The sequence below is a fragment of the Notolabrus celidotus genome, chromosome 13, assembly GCF_009762535.1.
Source record: "Notolabrus celidotus isolate fNotCel1 chromosome 13, fNotCel1.pri, whole genome shotgun sequence".
NCBI lineage: Eukaryota > Metazoa > Chordata > Actinopteri > Labriformes > Labridae > Notolabrus > Notolabrus celidotus.
Genome location: NC_048284.1, coordinates 1,056,446 through 1,069,349, shown reverse-complemented (window position 1 = coordinate 1,069,349; position 12,904 = coordinate 1,056,446). Strand labels below are relative to the sequence as shown.

Below are 12,904 nucleotides of genomic sequence, written 5' to 3'. Positions count from 1 at the left end.
CCTATCAAAATAAAAGCCAACAATTAAGCTAAAAATAGAAAATTAAAGTCTGACCTCCAACCAGCTGCAGAGCGGAGACACATTCCTCCTCTGCCTCAGCCTCGGCCTCCTCCTCTTCCTCCTCCTCCTCCTCCTCCTCTGCCGCCGTAGGGGGGGCTGCGGGGACGGACACGTTTTGGGGTTGAGGGTCTACAGATGTGGTCTTTGTTGTGGTTTCTGGTTCTGTAGTAACCAGGTTTTCTTCCTGAGGGGTGAAAAAGAGTGAGTGTAAACATGTTAGGGTCAGAGGTCATCAGTCCCTCACCTGTAACAGACGTGTTAATGTACCTGAAGAAAGGAGGCGGGGCTAAAGCAGACAAAGCAGCGCCTGTGTGACGCCACTAAAGCTGGAACCGTTAGCTACCTCGCTAACCGCTAACTGCTAATCCTGTTCCCAAACCAAGAGCTTACCTTAGTCACCTTGTCGGTCACCTGGTCCATCACCTGGTCCGTCACCAGGTCTGGCACCTGGTCCGTCACCTGGTCAACAGGCTGCTGGGCTGTTTTCTTCTTCTTTGGTGCAGAGGAAATGAGGAGGCGGACCCTGAAATTAAAGAATGATTTAAATAAATATCTTGATTCGAAGAGTTTGGGGTCTTTGTGTCGATTCTAAATGTTCGTAACCTCTTTCCCATGATGCTAGCGTTAGCAGCAAGGTCTCGGTTAGCGTCATCGGTCTTCCTGCGGCGGCGGCGGTTGAGTCGTTTGCGTGTGTCAGGTGTTTCAGAGGGGGGTCTGCTGGGACTGCTGCCCCCTCCACTTCCTGTCCCCCTGCTGTTCAGGTCTCTGAGTACGTCGTAGTTTATCTTACTCGAGATCTTCTTCTTCTCCAACATCCGCTCGATCGCCTCGCCGGCCGACGACGCCTCCTGCTCCTTCTTCTTCTTCTTCGACTTCTTTGGCTGGAGAAATGAACGAGGCGACAACAGATGTGATCCTGGTCCGGACTTAGACCACGTCAGCCCCTGAACACAAGACCTTGTTCATCTCAAAGCACTCACCTTCTCTTTGTAGGTACCCTGCTCCTTCTCTTTCTTGATCCGCTCCTCTTTCTCTGAAACACACACACACACACACACACACACACACACACACACACCTGTGTTAACAACCCTACAGACTCAGTGATGAAGATGATGATGATGATGATGATGAGGATGATGATGGTGATGATGAGGATGAAGCTCACCTTTCTGCTCCTGCAGGTAATCAGCGTTCTGTTTCATCCACAGGTCGGTCTTCACCTGGACTTCCCTGTCATTCAGGATGTACTGCAACACAAACAAACCACATCCTGTTCACACCCTTTCACAATAAGAGCATCCTTTACTGGTTAACTCTCTGATTTACTGACCTTTTCAATCTCCTGATCGTCAATACCCTCCAGGTCCAGCTCTCCCCCCTCGGACTGTTCGTCTGTAAAACAAACACAGTCTTTAGACCACCGGTCTGAGGTCATGATGATGTCATACAGGTGTCTCCTGTCTGAGGTCATGATGATGTCATACAGGTGTCTCCTGTCTGAGGTCATGTTGATGTCATACAGGTGTCTCCTGTCTGAGGTCATGATGATGTCATACAGGTGTCTCCTGTCTGAGGTCATGATGAGGTCATACAGGTGTCTCCTGTCTGAGGTCATGATGATGTCATACAGGTGGCTCCTCCTCCTCTCGTACCGTCAGGTTTGTCGCTGTTCTCTGACTCGTCAAAGGTCGGCTGGAGACTGGCCGCCGTCGGCAGCTTCCCCAGGATGATGGCCAGCGGGGCCGCCTGTCGTTGATGAACAGCTTCCTCTTTTTCTGGACCCGCCTCCTCCGCGCTGACGCCTGTCTTGGTCCCGAGCCCCTCCTCTTCCTGGAGCACCTGACCCAAGAACTCCTGGGTCAGGTGTTGGGCAGCAGCTTGGAACTCGTCCTCTTCCACGTCTGGTTCGACATCGGGTTCAGAGGCCATGGACAAAACCTCCGCGTCCTCTGGATCTGAAATCCAAGAAGGGAGTTCAATGATAAGGACCAACTCAGGATCAGGGCTTAATCAAGATCGGGCTGAGTCAGCAACAGTATGAAATGAGGATCAGAACTAACTTGGGGTAAAGACTAACTCAGGGTCAAAACTGAAATAGGATCTGGACTAACTTAGCAGCAGGAAAAATGCAGGGATGCTTTAGGACTAGGACACATACAGGATCAGGGATCACTCAGGATTAAGGCTAACTTGGAATCAGAACCAAAATTAAGACTGACTCAGATCAGGACCAACTCAGGATCAGGGCTTACTATGGACCAGGACTAACCAAGGATCATGACTTACTCAGGATCATGACTGACTCAAGTTCAGGGCTCATTTAGGATCAGGACTTACACAGGATCAGGGATCACTCAGGATCATGACTGACTAAGGATCAGGACTAACCAAGGATCAGGTCTAACCAAGGATCAAGACTTACTCAGGATAAGGACTGACTAAGGATCAGGGATTACTGAGGATTAGCTAACTTGGATTCAAATTGCAAGATCAAGACTGATTCAGATCAGGATCTCACTCAACCAGTTGAGGATCAGGGCTACCTCAGAGCCAGGACTAATCCAGGATCAGAAGATAAAGACTGACTCGGGATCAGAAGTAACTCAGGATTAGGACTTACCCAGTTCCTTGGCGTAGGCGGCGTAGATTCCTCTCAGTTTTGGTCGACTCTTTTCTAGCTCCGATTCAATCTCGTCTTTGTAGCAGCTGATCTCTCCTGAGAGACCGAGGGGACCGGTTTAGTTTTTCATTAGAGTCACATTAGACCCCTCTGAGGGGTTCTAGAGTGAGGAGCAGAGCGACATACTGACCTTCAACATCATCCAGTTTCTTTGCCAGCTCCTGTTCCAGCTGCAGGAGAACAAAACAGTATGATGATTAGATCACTGCAACCTGCTGCAGCCAATCAGAGACAAGGGATCAACCTGCTGCAGCCAATCAGAGACAAGGGATCAACCTGCTGCAGCCAATCAGAGACAAGGTGGTTTACCTGCTGCATCTTTGTTTTTTGTTGCGCTGCAGTGAAGGAGGGCGGATCACACTCCTGCTCCAGGTCCACTCTCATGAACTCGTCGATGGTCAGCTGACTCGTGGGCGTTTCTTCAAACTCTGTTAACCTGCAGGGAGACGAGAGGCTGAGACTAGGATCTACTGGGATCAGCTGACATCGTGTGTTATGTCAAACTGTTCAGTTTGAGGAAGTTGTTGGTGAGCCAGGATCTGATGTCATGAAGACAGTCGGAAAGGGAGGTGGGAGGGAGAGAGGAGGTGGGTTTGGTGGACAGGTAGAGCTGGGTGTCAAGAGGGAGGAGGGAGATGATGAATAAGAGGGGCCCAAGGACAGAGCCTTGGGGTACACCAGAAGAAAGGGGGGATGGTTGGGAGATGAATGTTTGGAGTTGGATGAATTGAGTACGGCCAGAGAGATGTGATTGAAACCAGTCCAGGGTGATTGTGATCTACTGTTGTCTGTCATGATCTCCTGTTAGTGTTTGTGATTTATTGTTGTTTGTTGTGATCTATTGTTGTTTGTTGTGATCTATTGTTGTTTGTTGTGATCTATTGTTGTTTGTTGTGATCTATTGTTGTTTGTTGTGATCTTTTGTTGTTTGTTGTGATCTATTGTTGTTTGTTAGGATCTACTGTTGTTTGTTGTGATCTACTGTTATTTGTTGTGATCTGCTGTTGTTTGTTAGGATCTATTGTTGTTTGTTAGGATCTACTGTTGTTTGTTGTGATCTATTGTTGTTTGTTGTGATCTATTGTTGTTTGTTGTGATCTATTGTTGTTTGTTGTGATCTATTGTTGTTTGTTGTGATCTATTGTTGTTTGTTGTGATCTTTTGTTGTTTGTTGTGATCTATTGTTGTTTGTTAGGATCTACTGTTGTTTGTTGTGATCTATTGTTGTTTGTTGTGATCTATTGTTGTTTGTTAGGATCTACTGTTATTTGTTGTGATCTGCTGTTGTTTGTTAGGATCTACTGTTGTTTGTTGTGATCTATTGTTGTTTGTTGTGATCTATTGTTGTTTGTTGTGATCTTTTGTTGTTTGTTGTGATCTATTGTTGTTTGTTAGGATCTACTGTTGTTTGTTGTGATCTATTGTTGTTTGTTGTGATCTATTGTTGTTTGTTGTGATCTATTGTTGTTTGTTGTGATCTATTGTTGTTTGTTGTGATCTTTTGTTGTTTGTTGTGATCTATTGTTGTTTGTTGTGATCTATTGTTGTTTGTTGTGATCTTTTGTTGTTTGTTGTGATCTATTGTTGTTTGTTAGGATCTACTGTTGTTTGTTGTGATCTTTTGTTGTTTGTTGTGATCTATTGTTGTTTGTTAGGATCTACTGTTATTTGTTGTGATCTGCTGTTGTTTGTTAGGATCTACTGTTGTTTGTTGTGATCTATTGTTGTTTGTTGTGATCTTTTGTTGTTTGTTGTGATCTATTGTTGTTTGTTAGGATCTACTGTTGTTTGTTGTGATCTATTGTTGTTTGTTGTGATCTATTGTTGTTTGTTAGGATCTACTGTTGTTTGTTGTGATCTATTGTTGTTTGTTGTGATCTATTGTTGTTTGTTGTGATCTATTGTTGTTTGTTGTGATCTATTGTTGTTTGTTAGGATCTATTGTTGTTTGTTGTGATCTATTGTTGTTTGTTGTGATCTACTGTTGTTTGTTGTGATCTACTGTTGATTGTTGTGATCTATTGTTGTTTGTTGTGATCTACTGTTGTTTGTTGTGATCTACTGTTGTTTGTTGTGATCTATTGTTGTTTGTTGTGATCTATTGTTGTTTGTTGTGATCTATTGTTGTTTGTTGTGATCTACTCTTGTTTGTTGTGATCTATTGTTGTTTGTTGTGATCTATTGTTGTTTGTTGTGATCTCCTGTTGTTTGTTGTGACCTATTGTTGTTTGTTGTGATCTACTGTTGTTTGTTGTGATCTACTGTTGTTTGTTGTGACCTCTTGTGATATAGTCTGACCTTTTCCTCAGAGTGGTTTGACACACTTTCACCACACTGATCACGTCCTTCACTGTACGACGAAACTTGTGCATCCGAGCAGCGACCAGGAGAGCTGAGGAGGAAGAGGAGAGGAGAGGAGGGGGGTAAGAGAAAGGCTTACATCACATGTTTGGTTTCCCCATAAATACAGGGGCCATGTTGTACCTGCTCCACACAGTCCAGAGGGACGACGTCCCGTGTGCATCCAGTCCCTCTTCATCCTCTGAACCAGACGAAGAGCTGTCATGGAAACCTCATGAGTCTTCCCCCCAAACTCCAACATGTGAGCGAAACGAGGGATGTACAGGCAGGGGTCTAAAGAGAAGGAAGAGAGACCAGAGACAGCTGAGCATCACTTCAGTGAAGCACAGATAAACTTCAGTTCCTTTTTTTTCTGGGGCATTTTTGCCTTTATGGATAGGACAGCTGAAGAGTGACAGGAACATTTGGGGAGCAGAGAGAGGGGGAGGACATGCAGCAAATGGCCAAGGCTGGAGTCGAACCTACGACCTCTGCGACGAGGACCATAGCCTTCGTACGTGGGGCGCTTAGACCGCTAGGCCACCAGCGCCCCTGCTTTCAGTTTCATCAATCAATTAATCAGAATTCATGAATCAATGACATTCTAACACAAAGTGCGGTACTTAAAAAAACTAAAAATAGAATAAATTAAAATACGAAAAAAAAGGAAGACCGACCCCAAAACCCACAATCCATATGTAAGATTAAGAACATGATATAATAATGATAATAATGATAATAATAATAATAATAATAATAATAATAATAATAATAATAATAATAATAAACAAATAAATAAATACATTTATAAGAAATATAATAATTTAATGATAATAATAATAATAATCAAATAATGAAAAATAAATATAATATTATAATAATAATAATAATCAAATAAATAAATGAAAAATAAAATATAATAATTTAATAATAATAATAATTAAATAATAAATTACTGAATAAACTGAGGAAATGTTGTCATGATATCTTAATGAGGAAACACTGTTGGAAAAATAAGATTTTTAAAACTCAACACAGGAAATTAAACTCACCAAAATAAACTAAAATAATAAAATAATAAAACACTAAAAGATTAAACCAGTAAAATAAACTAAAATGCTACACTAAGAGTAAATTGAATAAAATATTAATAATGCTGTAAAAAACCTCAAATAAAATTAATACGTAAATAAATAATTTTAAATAACAGTATAAAGGTAGTAAATGTGTTTTAAATAAAATCAGTGAGTAGTTAATAATAAATTGAAGTAGTTAAATTCTTAGTTTTCGCGCGCTCTGTCGCCATCTTGTGTTCACACTCGGTGAAGGCGGATGTAGCAGCAGAGCCAAAATGGCGCCCAGAGAAACAAACAGAGGCTGGGGTCGAGCTGTGTTTCCCGTTAACGGCAGGACGAACGGCGGAGGGATGTATGACAGGTAAACACACACACACACTCACACACACACACACTCACACACACACACACCTTTACACACATATATCTGTGTGTGACTTCAGTCCGTTCAGCTTCCTTAATGTGCGCGCGCTTCGTGACCAGTGCAACAAACAGCACGGTAACACAAACGGACATAACATCCATCAACAGTGTGTGATGGACGGCAGAGCTGAGGTCTGTTTACTGAAACGTCTCTGGGTGTTCAGTAACTACTGACTCTCTGTTTGAGTCCAAGAGGACCAGAGAACCTCAGGTACATCAACCCTAACCAGGACTAACAGTCTGGTGCTGGAGCGGGTCTATGTGGTCCCTGCAGGTCCACCTACACCTCAACTGCAAAAACCTCCCCTGAAAATACTGCAAATTTAACACCTGAGATACTGCACTGCTGTAGAGAGGCTGCAGACATCAAACTGTTACTAAAACACTGCAAATATATTATCTTATGTAAGAAAAATATATAACCTACACTGCATTACTGTACTGCACATCTCAAACAGCTGCTGCAAGGGTGTATAAGCTATATAACAGAATGTACTGCATTACATCATTTAAATATATCACTCAATGTTACTGAATTACTGCATGAATATTACAAACATACAGATTTAAATCAGATATAATATTGCAGTGATGTAAGTTCATGTCACATGAACTTCCAGTGATTTTAATAATACAGTTGAATGGTGTAGGTGTACAGCTGTCCCCATGCTCCCCTATCTCAGGTCAAACTATTATCACTATGACTACATCACAGGATGTTAGCTTAGCTTAGCTCAGCTCAGATTGGCTCAGCTACATTCAAGTTTAGAAAATACCAGGGATGTTAATTCGTCAGTGTCATTAGAAAAATAATCTGAAAGCAGACAGTTCACATCTGCTTACTGAATCTGCACACATCTGGATTATAATCTCACTAATCTGTACACATCTGGATTATAATCTCACTAATCTGTCCACATCTGGATTATAATTTCACTAATCTGTCCACATCTGGATTATAATCTCACTAATCTGCACATATCTGGATTATAATCTCACTAATCTGTACATATCTGGATTATAATCTCACTAATCTGCACATATCTGGATTATAATCTCACTAATCTGTACATATCTGGATTATATCTCACTAATCTTTACACATCTGGATTATAATCTCACTAATCTGTACATATCTGGATTATAATCTCACTAATCTGTACACATCTGGATTATAATCTCACTAATCTGTACATATCTGGATTATAATCTCACTAATCTGTACATATCTGTACACATCTGGATTATAATCTCACTAATCTGTACACATCTGGATTATATCTCACTAATCTTTACATATCTGGATTATAATCTCACTAATCTGTACATATCTGGATTATAATCTCACTAATCTGTACACATCTGGATTATAATCTCACTAATCTGTACACATCTGGATTATAATCTCACTAATCTGTACACATCTGGATTATAATCTCACTAATCTGTACATATCTGGATTATAATCTCACTAATCTGTACATATCTGGATTATAATCTCACTAATCTGTCCACATCTGGATTGTAATCTCATTAATCTTTACACATCTGGATTATTATCTCAGTAATCTGTATGTCAGGATTATAACCTCATTAATCTGTACACAGATTATTATCTCAGTAATCTGTGTTAAGATTATATTATAATCTATTTAATCTATACGCATTTGTATTCTAATCTTTTTGATCTGTAGATATTCAGATTATAATCTCAATCCGTGAAAAACTGGATTATAATCTCCTGTTTTTGTAAAATTCTGGATTATAATCTCATCAATCAGTAAAATTCTGGATTATAATCTCATCAATCTGTATGTGGACACTGTCTCATTGAGCTGTAGATCAGGATTATAATCTCAATCTGTAAACTTTTGGATTATGATCTCATTATTTGTACATTTCTGGATTATAATCTCAATTTTCTGTCCACATCTGGATTACAATCTCATTAATAATCTCAATCTGTAAACTTTTGGATTATGATCTTATTATTTGTACAATTCTGGATTATTATCTCAGTAATCTGTATTTGGACACTCATGAATCTGTAGATCAGGATTATAATTCACTCATCTGTAAACATCTAGATTGTAGTCTCATCTGTATATGTGGATTATAATCTCAATCTGTAAACATTCTGGATTATAATCTCATTAATCTTTAAACATTTGTATAATAATTGTGTTTCGGATAATTTAATCGTTAATCTCTTACAGGACTTCATCGTACTGCGAGCTGGTGACCTCACGTGCTCTGTGACCTTAGAGAGGAGGGGGATCAGAAGGGGCGGAGTCAGGGGGAAATGGCGGCTGAGCTGTTCTCCACCAGCCTACCTCACAGCAACGAGGTGGACGTGAAAAAGACTCTGATTCAGCCCAGCCAATCACAGCCGCCAGACAGTGACCACGACAACCCAGACGGAGACGACACTCAACTGAACACCGGTGAAGATGGAGAGGAGAGAGAGAGCCAGAAGGAAGTGCAACCTACACTCAGAGAGAGGTCAGAGTCCGCTACACTGGGATCTACCAAAACCTCCAAAATCTGACCTTAGAGGAAACAAACATGGCCGACGACAGGATGATTGGCTTTCTTGTATCGTGCTCACATGTTGTTTTTGTTTCTCTGCAGGAACGCTCTGATGTTCAACAATGAGCTCATGGCTGATGTTCACTTCATCGTTGGACCTCCAGAAGACACTCAGAAAGTCCCCGCTCATAAGGTAAACCTGAACCTGCAAACACCTGGTCCTGGACTCTTCTTCATCCTCTAATCGGTCCCTGTTCATGTGTTGCAGTATGTCCTCGCGGTGGGCAGCTCAGTCTTTGGAGCCATGTTTTACGGGGATCTGGCAGAAGGACAATCTGAGATCGTAATCCCTGATGTGGAGCCAGCTGCTTTCCTCATCCTGTTAAAGTATGTAACCCCCACAACCCGTCTCAAGTCTTGACCCTGCTTGTCTGTCTCTAGTCCTGACCCTGTTTGTGTCTGTCTCAGGTATATGTACAGTGATGAGATCCAGCTGGAGGCGGACACGGTGCTCGCCACACTCTACGCTGCTAAGAAGTACATAGTCGTCGCTCTGGCGAAGGCCTGCGTGTCGTTCCTGGAGACGAGTCTGGAGGCGAGGAACGCCTGCGTCCTGCTGTCCCAGAGCCGGCTGTTCGAGGAGCCGGAGCTGACGGAGCGCTGCTGGGAGGTGATCGACGCGCAGGCCGACCTCGCGCTGCGTTCTGAAGGTTTCTGTGAGATCGACCGGCCCACACTCGAGATCATTCTGCAGAGAGACTCCCTGAACATCCGCGAGGTCGCCATCTTTCAGGCAGTGCTGAGCTGGGCGGCGGCTGAGTGTCGGCGTCAGAGTCTTGCAGTGAGTGCCAGGAATCAGCGAGTGGTTCTGGGTAAGGCACTGTACCTGGTCCGGATCCCTTCCATGACTCTGCAGGAGTTTGCGGATGGGGCGGCGCAGTCGGACGTCCTGACACTTAAAGAGACTCGTGATGTCTTCCTGTGGTTCACCGCCTCCAACAAACCTAGACTTGAGTTCCCTCTGGTGAAGCGGACCGGTCTAGTACCTCAGAGGTGCCACCGCTTTCAGTCCTCGGCCTACCGTAGCAACCAGTGGCGCTACAGGGGACGCTGCGACAGCATCCAGTTCGCCGTGGACCGGCGGATCTTCATGGCTGGACTCGGGCTGTACGGGTCGAGCGGCGGGAAGGCCGAGTACAGCGTGAAGATCGAACTGAAGAGGCAGGGAACAGTTCTGGCCCAGAATCTCACCAAGTTCTTATCAGACGGGTCAAGCAGCACCTTCCCGGTGTGGTTTGAACACCCGGTCCAGGTCGAACAGGACACCTTCTACACCGTCAGCGCCGTCCTGGACGGGAACGAGCTGAGCTACTTTGGTCAGGAGGGGATGACGGAGGTGCAGTGTGGGAAAGTGACCTTCCAGTTTCAGTGTTCCTCAGACAGTACCAATGGGACCGGGGTGCAGGGGGGCCAGATTCCTGAGGTGGTCTTCTACTGCTGAACGAAAACCCACCTCCCTCCAGGCATCTGACCAATCTGAACGCATGCCAGAAACAAAACCAGCTGCTGGGGGAGGGGCTCTTACAGGGCTGCTACCCTGAACTGGAAGCTGATTGGCTGCTGGAGCAGAACCATAATCTGATTGGCTGTTGGAGTAGAACTGGAAGCTGATTGGCTTGTATGTGATTCTTAAATGATGTAAACATTAAAGTTGAAGTAAACAGTGAAGGGTGTTGCGGTGTCATGATAAAATGTTTGATGTTGTAGTTTCCTAAACATGCAAGCACGCTTTTTCAGCAGTGACAGCCTCAAGGAAGACACGGGGGCTCATGGGAAATGTAGTTCTGGAAATGCACATTGGAACAACAGCTTCATGGCATTTTGCTGATTTCTGTGTGCTTTAAACGTGTTTTGATTTGCTCCATAATGTGAGACTTGTTTCCACCTTGTTTCAAAATTAGTTTTAATTCAGTTAAAATTTAGAAACATTTAAGAAACAAGAACCTTACCGATGGCGGGAGCATTGATGCAGAGTTCACGAGCCAAGAGGAGAAACGTTTTACCCAAAATGTAAACGTTCACCTGAAAACAGAAAACACAGTTACTGACAATCCAACATCACACCACAGAGACTACTGACCCTACAGAACCACAGAGACTACTGACCCTACAGAACCACAGAGACTACTGACCCTACAGAACCACAGAGACTACTGACACCACAGAACCACAGAGACTACTGACACTACAGAACCACAGAGACTACTGACCCTACAGAACCACAGAGACTACTGACCCTACAGAACCACAGAGACTACTGACCCTACAGAACCACAGAGACTACTGACCCTACAGAACCACAGAGACTACTGACCCTACAGAACCACAGAGACTACTGACCCTACAGAACCACAGAGACTACTGACCCTACAGAACCACAGAGACTACTGACCCTACAGAACCACAGAGACTACTCACCCTACAGAACCACAGAGACTAGTGACCCTACAGAACCACAGAGACTACTGACCCTACAGAACCACAGAGACTACTGACCCTATAGAACCACAAAGTACTGACACACTACAGACGGACAGTCTTACCTGCAGCAGGTCACTCAGGTCCAGCAACATGTCTGAAACACGCTAATGTTAAGGAGGTCAAAGGTCACAGTGAGGTTCTGACTGGCAACATTAAAACTACACACAACATCCCAGTGAGTTTGTCGCTGGCTGCTAGGATACGTGGCGTCCCCTCAGTGCGACACACCAGGTAGAGGCACGCTGCGATGACGTGCTCCGTCTTGCGTCCTCTGGTCAGGTGTTTACTGACGACCATCTTGAAGAAGTTGAATGCCGTGTCCAAACAGTGCTGGTTCAACTGCAGCTGACTGCCCAGCTGCTGGATCTGACGCTTACCTGAGACACAGGTGGGGTAAAGTTAAACCTGAGACACAGGTAAGGTGAAGAATAACAGGTAGTGGACTGATGGGATGATGATGATGATGAAGGTGCTTACCGCCCTGCAGAGTCTGAGCTCTGGACTCTTTCCCAACACTGGTGTGAAAACCAGAACCAAGAAGGGGAGCTTTGACTGGACCTGCAGACAGACAGAGTGTTTAGTATCAGAGTTCATGCAGAAAGGTGATTGGTTGTTGAGCAGCGGTTTTATTTGTTGTTCATCTTTATCAATAAAATGTGTTTTGATGTTTCAGGAAAGTTAAATATGTGAGATCTGATGCTTTGTTTTCATTTTGATCACACTGAGCTCTCTGGGAGTCACACTGAGCTCTCTGAGTCACACTGAGCTCCCTGGGGGTCACACTGAGCTCTCTGGGGGTCACACTGAGCTCTCTGGGGGTCACACTGAGCTCTCTGGGAGTCACACTGAGCTCTCTGGGAGTCACACTGAGCTCCCTGGGGGTCACACTGAGCTCTCTGGGGGTCACACTGAGCTCTCTGGGGGTCACACTGAGCTCTCTGGGAGTCATACTGAGCTCTCTGGGAGTCACACTGAGCTCTCTGGGGGTCACACTGAGCTCTCTGGGAGTCACACTGAGCTCTCTGGGGGTCACACTGAGCTCTCTGGGAGTCATACTGAGCTCTCTGGGAGTCACACTGAGCTCTCTGGGAGTCACACTGAGCTCTCTGGGAGTCACACTGAGCTCTCTGGGAGTCACACTGAGCTCTCTGGGAGTCACTCTGAGCTCTCTGGGAGTCACACTGAGCTCTCTGGGAGTCACACAGCTCTCTGGGAGTCACACTGAGCTCTCTGGGAGTCACACTGAGCTCTC

General features: G+C 44.2%; 2 protein-coding genes across 2 annotated transcripts in view; one reads left to right on the top strand and one right to left on the bottom strand.

Annotated features, from left to right (window-relative positions):
- The window catches only part of brf1b (BRF1 RNA polymerase III transcription initiation factor subunit b), a 28,090-nt gene that overhangs the window by 2,279 nt on the left and 12,907 nt on the right, over positions 1 to 12,904 (bottom strand). The window contains exons 3-18 of the mRNA XM_034699354.1: positions 12,130 to 12,210; positions 11,856 to 12,029; positions 11,715 to 11,746; positions 11,121 to 11,193; positions 5,228 to 5,377; positions 5,042 to 5,135; positions 3,053 to 3,179; positions 2,874 to 2,913; positions 2,684 to 2,779; positions 1,716 to 2,018; positions 1,394 to 1,455; positions 1,229 to 1,310; positions 1,041 to 1,093; positions 664 to 941; positions 451 to 583; positions 55 to 244 (exon numbers count right to left, since the gene is read on the bottom strand). Of these exons, the coding sequence (XP_034555245.1) occupies positions 55 to 244; positions 451 to 583; positions 664 to 941; positions 1,041 to 1,093; positions 1,229 to 1,310; positions 1,394 to 1,455; positions 1,716 to 2,018; positions 2,684 to 2,779; positions 2,874 to 2,913; positions 3,053 to 3,179; positions 5,042 to 5,135; positions 5,228 to 5,377; positions 11,121 to 11,193; positions 11,715 to 11,746; positions 11,856 to 12,029; positions 12,130 to 12,210 (1,968 nt within the window). The remainder of the gene's footprint in view (positions 1 to 54; positions 245 to 450; positions 584 to 663; positions 942 to 1,040; positions 1,094 to 1,228; positions 1,311 to 1,393; positions 1,456 to 1,715; positions 2,019 to 2,683; positions 2,780 to 2,873; positions 2,914 to 3,052; positions 3,180 to 5,041; positions 5,136 to 5,227; positions 5,378 to 11,120; positions 11,194 to 11,714; positions 11,747 to 11,855; positions 12,030 to 12,129; positions 12,211 to 12,904) is intronic.
- Positions 6,389 to 10,839, top strand: LOC117824018 (BTB/POZ domain-containing protein 6-B-like). The gene is made up of 5 exons (XM_034699355.1): positions 6,389 to 6,520; positions 8,799 to 9,084; positions 9,214 to 9,304; positions 9,380 to 9,498; positions 9,580 to 10,839. The coding sequence occupies exons 2-5, from the start codon at positions 8,885 to 8,887 to the stop codon at positions 10,610 to 10,612; spliced, it is 1,443 nt and encodes a 480-aa protein (XP_034555246.1). The 5' UTR covers positions 6,389 to 6,520; positions 8,799 to 8,884; the 3' UTR covers positions 10,613 to 10,839.

Excerpts from the sequence above, each read along its gene's own strand:
- LOC117824018 (XM_034699355.1), top strand. The coding sequence starts at position 8,885 with ATGGCGGCTGAGCTGTTCTCCACCAGCCTACCTCACAGCAACGAGGTG. Across the intron at positions 9,085-9,213 it reads CAACCTACACTCAGAGAGAG|GAACGCTCTGATGTTCAACA; the intron begins GTCAGAGTCCGC and ends GTTTCTCTGCAG. Across the intron at positions 9,499-9,579 it reads GCTTTCCTCATCCTGTTAAA|GTATATGTACAGTGATGAGA; the intron begins GTATGTAACCCC and ends TGTCTGTCTCAG.